At 31.6% G+C, this 8,260-nt stretch overlaps 1 protein-coding gene across 1 annotated transcript; it reads right to left on the bottom strand.

Moving 5' to 3' along the window:
* Window positions 1-554: 554 nt before the first annotated feature.
* On the bottom strand, window positions 555-2,848 carry LOC110916587 (metallothiol transferase FosB). The gene is made up of 3 exons (XM_022161290.2): window positions 2,500-2,848; window positions 2,316-2,421; window positions 555-977 (listed from the first exon to the last, which is right to left on the bottom strand). Exons 1-3 carry the CDS (start codon window positions 2,652-2,654, stop codon window positions 726-728), a joined length of 513 nt encoding a protein of 170 aa, XP_022016982.1. The 5' UTR covers window positions 2,655-2,848; the 3' UTR covers window positions 555-725.
* Window positions 2,849-8,260: the final 5,412 nt, after the last annotated feature.

The following is an 8,260-nucleotide window of genomic DNA, read 5'->3' as shown; positions in this document are numbered from 1 at the left end:
TAGATTAAAGTCTGCATGGTCTATAATAACTCATCAATATATCATGTAACAAATACATACTCGGCAGTACCCTCTTACAACCCCGCCGCAAAGTGCAGGCTCCGATACTAGTTATAAATATAGATAGGGGCGGACCTACACTCAAATGTGGGGGCGGCTATAAAAGAAATTAGTGTATTTTTTGGCGATAACTTCTAAACACTCCTCATTAAAAGTTCAGTTAAATCTTCCAATTGTCTCTAAAAAAAAGTCATGGGTCCGTCATATCCAACCACACTAGATGGTGAGGCACCCTCAGCGAAGGTATGCTCGATAACCTTTTAAAAATTATCATTAATATTGAATTTCTTACCAAATGGCTTGTAGTCTATCGGCATCGAGGTGTGTTGGAAAGATATCCGTCCTTAATTTTTTTAACAATTTTTTACAGCTAAAAGTTAAATATGAAAGATGTACATCTCTTTTATCATGCAACTTAAATGTTAAATTTTGAAAAGTGATATTTTTAGTTTAAAAGTTTGTTATTAGTCAATGTAACAAGATGAACAACTAAAGAGATAAAAATACCAAGTTTTGATTTATTTTTAAAACCCTAAAACAGCACATAGATCATATATCAAAGAGACCAAATATAACTAGAAATTAAACCTCTCAGCCCAATTTAAACATCACAAATTAATATCATATAATAACATAAAAACAGACCATAACAGAGATCCATTTGCTTACAAATGAACAACTGTTTGTATCTGTTTCTGAGAAATGATATCTAAGTTTAACCGCGAGCATGATCGGACCATTTCTCCGGCTATCGGGACCACCGGAAGGTTATCACAGTTGCATATCTCAATCATAAACCCATCAGGATCATGAAAGAACAACTGGTCCACATAGATTCCACCTTCTTCTACCCTCTGTCTCTTGTAAACTATTTCCATTTCCTTCAGCTTCTTCTCCACTGCTCCCATACTCTCACACTGTTATACACACAAATATATAACCGGTCTGGTAAGAAACTAGACAGAACGAGACATAACTAATCGTAACTTTTTTTAATGGGCAAACTCGTATTAGAAAACCAGTCTAGTAAGAAACTAGCAGAATGAGACACAAGAGACAATTATAAACTAATTGAGACAAAACTAACAGTATTTTTTTAACGGCCAAACTTATTTTAAAAAACCAGTCTAGTAAGAAACTAAACAGAATGAGACACTGTTATAAACTGATCGAGACAAAACTAACGCTAATTTCTTTTAACGGCCAAATTTATATTAAAAGACCAGTCTAGTAAGAAACTAAACAGAACGAGACACAATTATAAACTGATCGAGACAAAACTAACAATATTTTTTTACAGCAAAAGTTATATTAAAAAACCAGTCTAGTAAGAAACTAAACAGAATGAGACACAATTATAAACTTATCGAGACAAAACTAACAATAAATTTTCTTTAACGGCGAAACTTATATTAAAAAACCAAAAACCAGTTAAGTGTGGGGGGGTGGGGGGTGGGGGGGGGGGGAATATTCCACGGTCCTCCCAACCGCTGGAGTGATCACACTCCACAAGCTAGCTTAGCCCCATAGCTGTCTGGGGGTGACTACCCAACCGAGAGCGAAGAGCTTGGCCGTTGGATGCGGACACCAAGATTCGAACCTGGGACCTCTAGGGAGAGGGTGGGTGAGGCTGGCCAACTGGGCTACCCCAGAAGGTTAAAACCAGTTAAGTAAGAAACTAAACAAAACGAGACACAATTATAAACAGATCGAGACAAAACTAATAGTAATTATTTTAACGTTCAAACTTATATTAAAAAACCAGTCTAGTAAGAAACTAAACAGAACGAGACACAATTATAAACTGATAATAATATTTTTAGCGGCCAAACTTATATTAATAAACCAGTCTAGTAAGATACTAAACAGAACGAGACACAATATAAACTGATCGAGACAAAACTAACCGTAATTTTTTTAACGGCCAAACTTATATTAAATAACCAGTCTAGTAAGAAACTAAACAGAACTAGACACAATCATAAACTGACAATAATATTTTTAGCGGCCAAACTTATATTAAAAAACCAATCTAGTAAGAAACTAAAAAAAACAGGACACAATTATAAACTGATCGAGACAAAACTAACAGTAATTATATTTAACAACCAAACTTATATTAAAAAGCTAGTGTAGTAAAAAAAAACTAGACAGAACGAGACACAATTACAAACTGATCAGAAAAACAACTCTTAAACACAAAGTTTATTTAACAGTAATTTAACAACATGTTACCAATTTTTAACTAATTTTACCTGAAATGAAATATGATTATCCTTGGGGTTTATTTCACTTTTCTTCTGCATATTATCAGGGTTTTCTGATTGCAACAAATGAATTCCAATTGCATAATTAAACAACCTGAAATTCATCAAACAAACAACAACATAAGTGATCTATGATCACATAATTTATAATTAAAAAATCATTAATTATTACCATGCACCGTCGAAATCGAACGATCCGGGCCGTCTGATTGGGAAAAATCCAAGAACATTCGTATAAAAATCGATAGATTCTTCAACCGATCGACACACAAGCGATATATGATTCAACGACTTGAGATGAAGAGGATTTCCCACGGTTTCTTTCATTTTTTTCGACCAAAAATGCGATCGAAAAACAAAACCAATGGGCAATGGCAAAACTGAAGAACAAAAGCGAGTTAAACGACAACAAGAATAGGATTTGAAAGAATTAATTGTGGGGATTAATGAGAATTTGGTTTTGAAAAATTAAACAGGAATTGTTGTGAAGAGTGATTAAGAAATGATGATCAAATACGATGAGGATGAGGAGAACATAGGTGGAGTTTGATTATTATTTATAGATAGATAGATGGAAGATTTAGTTTTACTAAGTTTTTGGTGTTTGTTTTCCACGTGTCATGATTATCTTATGTTTGACACGTAGGTTCCACATTGATGTGGGGTTGGCAATTTTGTCTCAAACTTTTGTTGGTTAATAAGAATGATATACAGCTGTAAATATTAGGTATTCATTCTACTAGTGGGATTATTAACTTACCCTCCTTACTTTTGAATTGACGTATATAGAATAGTCTAGTGGAGATAAATATAAATGAATGGTTCTGCTGATTATACGATGATACTTTAGTGATCCGTCAGTGATCCAAATCTGTTGTTAAAAAAATGATTTCGAGCTTAAACTTAAGAGAATCACTGAGAGTTTGATTGAAGATCTGTCATCTTAGCGTGTCATTTCATTCTAGATCTCTATTTTAAAAACTTATATTTTTTCCTTCAACACTTCATTTTTGTATTAACAATATATTAAAATTCAAGCTTAAACTTAAGAGGATCATTTAGAGTTGATTGCAGACATGTCATCTTAGCATATCATTTCATTCTAGATCTCTACTTTAAAACTTTATATTTTTCCTTCAACACTCCATTTTTGTATTAAAAATATAATAATAAAAAATGTGTGTGTTTGTGTGTGGGGTCCCCACACACTTGGTTCGACGAGTCCAGTCTTGCGGACCAGGCCATGCATCACCAACTAATCCAACGGGTGTAAGAATTCTGAACTTGCTATGCGTGCGTGCTATGGAGATGCTCTTATAGGGCTCATTTAATGAACAAGCACAAACTTGAGTATTAAATATTGAGTTTGAGTATGTTTGTGAGTCTTAAGTGTCTTTAAAAAAAATATTATTTATACAAGTTCTATTTAAAAATGAATGTATAAGAATTTATATTTTTAGTTTGAAAGTCACGTTTTTTTTTTGGTGAAAAAATCGAAATGGGTTATTGCTGATTGAATGAAATTATTTGTTGGCCATCCTTGAAAAAAAGACAAAGGAGCAATTCTCAAAAATTGCTAATATAATTTGGCACCTAGATATTTTTGATTGAGCTTTGACTAGTAAACTAAACCCAATACTTTCAAATGAAGTGGCTTTATTATTATTATTATTATTATTATTATTATTATTATTATTATTATTATTATTTAATTTTTGTTAGTTATTCTTGTTTTCTAGTTTTGTCATAGTCTCTATCTTGAATCACTTAAGCTCAAGCTCGAACTAATTTATAAAAAAGAACAACAATATAAGCTCAAGGTCTGGCTCAAGCTCGCGTAAACTCAGCTTGGCTCAACTGTTTAGCGAATTTATCTCAAGGAATCACGAACATGAGGTTGTCTCGTTTAGACACTTAACAACAATATTTCAAGGAATCAGGAACATGAGGTTGTCTCGTTTAGACACCTAACAACAACGATACAACAATGTGAGAGATTATGATATTTAGCCCTAAATAAAAGAATCGTTAAAATGAACACGTGAAGGTTGTAAACAATTAAATATATATTAGTTAAGCCTAAATCAATTATGATCAATTTATATTAAATAAGTAGTATGTTAATTGTTAAATAATGGAACAAGCCAACTTATACTAATTAGGAATCATGTCATAGAAAAACATTTATTAAAGTACTACTATAAGCGGCAACTTGGTTGTTGACACCATTCATTGTATATTAGTTGATGATCAAACAACACAATTAATTTGTCGTTAAGCAAAAAAAGCTTTTGCAAAAATGACATAAATTATTGGTGTAACATGAAACCTCTACGTTTATGTACCTAACATAATAAAATATGATTAAGACACGATGGCCACGACAAGTTTCCACCAAAACTTTTAAATTTATTTTAGAGTAAAATAGAAAATGGTTCCGAGTTTAGGTCTTTTTTCCACTTCAGTCAAAATATGAAACTTTTTGTATTTGAGTCACTACGGTTTCATTTTTGTTGTCATTTTCATCCAATTAGCAAACTGGGTTACAATTTTCTGTTAACTTCTCCCATTTTTGTTGTTTTCCTAATTTAGTTAAAATATATTATGGCATAAAATGACGATTATACCCTTCATTTAAATGAGGAAAACGACAAAAAAGAGAGAAGTCAACAGAAAATTCTACCTCAGTTTGTCAATTTGATGAAAATGACAACAAAAATGAAACCTCAGGGATCTAGATACAAAAAATTTCATTTTTTGGACCGAAGTGGCAAAAGTGGACTAAACTCAGGGACCAATTTAGTATTTTACTCTTTATTTTACTTTGTATATTTCTAGTTGTTAACGAGTGAGAGCGTTTGATAGTTATTCAAAAATTAAGATTGGCTTGTTAAAAGTTGAGTTGAAACTTTAAACTAGAGCAAGCTCGAGACTTAAATGAACTTAGTTTAATAAATGAATCCGAGCTATATATAATATATATATACCGGTTCTATTAAGGTCACGAAGCTAAATGACTCTTCTAATTATATATGTATGATAATTTTTAAACAATACAATATTATCATGTCGAGCATGAGCCGAGCTTGAAATTTTTTCATAAGTCAACCTCAAACTTTTGATATAGAACTCTAAACGAGTCGAACTTAAGCTCAATTAATTTAGATCTCCGATCCTCCTTAATAGGTTACAATTATTGATACAACTTGTAAAAAATATATATATTTTTATGGTTGGTAACATGATTTGGTATATCTTTACTAGTCGTTAAATATTTAAAAATGTTGCTCCCTAATTAATATATAAATTATAATTGTAAAATGCATATTATAATGGAACTTAAACCTTCTTTATGATTTTTGTCTTTTGTTTTTCAACAAGTAGTTTATTGTAGTTCTAAACCTCCTAATACTTTTGAGTTTTGAATCCATTTGAATCTTGATGAGAAAGTTTGAAATGTTTTAAGTTGTCATTTACGTCTTAGCTTCCTGTCGCAAATAAACTTTTAAAACCCATATACCAAATATTTGAATCAAATAAAACAATGGAATGATAATCATATACACATCCAATATTATGGCATTTTATGCTAGTTGTGTATTAAAGTTATGTTGACAAAAAATACCCTTAAAACATTAGTTAATTTATATTTAATTTATTAAATATGTTTTTATATAATAATAATTATTATTATTGTTTATAAAATTATGATAAAATAACTAAATTATATATGTGTGTGTATTATGTTATATATAAACCTATAAAATAAAAATTAATGGGCCGAGCCCGAGCTCTCATAAGTTAATTGAACTCAAGTTCAAGCTCAGTTCGACTCATTTACACCCCAATTTGGTGTGGATATCTTTAGAGAGAAAAAAAGAATTAGGTCCTTTTATCCATCTACATCAACGAGCTACCACGTCTCATTAAAGGTTATACTTCTCTAACACCCTATGGTTTGCTTTAAAGTTTCAAGTTACTACATAATTACATATGAATCTTGTGTTGGGTTCATTGGTCGGGCTTTGGTTTCGGATGGAAGACCCGTTTAGCTTTCTTATTTCCTATATTGTTTAACCTGGTTTGTTCTCTATATATACCTGGTCTTGCATTGTAATCTTTGGCTTTCTAAACTTAATGGAATAACTTAGCTAGTTGCAGCCAGTGGAGGTATGTCCTCTATGGGTACCAAAACACGTAAAATTTTTGTGACGTGTTTAGTGTTTATTGTTTATTTTCTTGTATGTGTGATTATCGTGTGTGCTCGATTGTGTGTCACTGTGCCTCTTGATACCTAACATCACATGTTATGGGTTTTGCTTTCTACAAGTTTTAAAGAACATGTCAAAAACTACCTTCGGTTACATGATTTCAAAGAGACATGTTCAAAACCCAACAATAATAAACTATATATGCTATATTAAACTAGTAAAAGTGCAAAACACGTAACCCACCACCACCAACTCACTCTAATTAAATAATAAGAATCAACCAACCTCAAATAAATAAAATGTTGTTTTAAGTGATAACCATAGTGATGATATTATAATAAATCGACCATAATTTTTTATCTGCATCACCTTTCAATATTTGGATGTTAAAGAACTTTTTACCGAATCAAGTGGTGTGAAAATTCCAATAATGTATATGTTAAATATGCATAGTGTAACGTTTCAACCAATGTTTTAAAAACCGGTAAATACCGGCCGGTTATACCGGTATTATCGTTTTCGGATTTAAATCCGGTCCGAAACACCCTGGTAAGTAGGAGAAACGACGTCGACTTTGTACCGCCGGTAAAATCCGGTATACCGGTTTGAACCGTTATACCGGCAGGGCCGGCTCTGGGCCCGGCAAACCCGTGCCGACTCCCGAGGCCCAAAATTTCAAAGGGCCCGAAAAGTCTTTATAAGCTTGTATATATTTTTTAAATTATATATTTAGTATATTTATCGTTTATTATGCAAAAAAGTATTGGTGTTGTAGTGGCAAAAACCATCTCAAAAATAATGCAAAGGTCTCAAGTTCGAGTCTTTCCCCCATCACTAAGTTTTCATTTTTGTAATTCATTTACCCTTAACCATAATTTTGGGCCCAATTCTTTTCGTTGCCCGAGGCCTAAATTTTTTCAAGAGTTTTCGGGGACAGCTCTGTATACGGGTACCGGCTCAGGTCTATTTTTGGGTTAAGATTTTACTTTTTATCGGCCCATCTTCATGTTTACTCTCAACTTTAACCTAACGACTTTTAATATTTTATCTCTATCAATCAAAATTCAAAACTTGCTTCATCAATCCATCATTTGTGACTTGTTCCAGACTTCCATCACTACATCATTCGTTCCAGATATACATCTACATCCAATTTTGGATTACTTGTTGAGTTGATGTTGTAATTTATAGAATTATACAGTTAACTAGTTAACCCGGTTGAACCACCCGAGACAACCCGGTTCAACCGGTTAAACCATTTTTGTGCCTAATCCGGTATGATTAAAAAACCGGATTTTAAAACATTGGTTTCAACTAATGCTAAAAAAGTTAAAACAAATTTGGAATTCTATAAGTTATGTCATTTTTCAAATCTTTATTATTCTAATAAACTACTCTAACTAATGCTACGTGTTATTCTCTAATTCAATCACATTTACATGTTATTATGTCATTCAATCACATTCTTAGTTTTTCTTTTTCTTTTTTTTTTTAATTTGAACTTTAAAACCTTATCGTCATATGTATATATAAGACCTCTATATTTGGTAACTAAATGTTAAAAAAATAGATATAGTAGGCATACCTTGTATAACCCTAATTTAATTTAAATTAGTATAAATTAGTATAAACTAAAAGTGTATTATGAAAAAAAAAATATATTAAAATCATATGTTTGTGATAAATTTAGACACATTGTTTTAAGTCTGATAGCCAAAATAA

The sequence above is a fragment of the Helianthus annuus genome, chromosome 16 (assembly GCF_002127325.2).
Source record: "Helianthus annuus cultivar XRQ/B chromosome 16, HanXRQr2.0-SUNRISE, whole genome shotgun sequence".
Taxonomy (NCBI): Eukaryota; Viridiplantae; Streptophyta; class Magnoliopsida; order Asterales; family Asteraceae; genus Helianthus; species Helianthus annuus.
The sequence above is the reverse complement of the archived record's forward strand: the minus strand, read 5'-3'. Positions and strand labels throughout refer to the sequence as shown.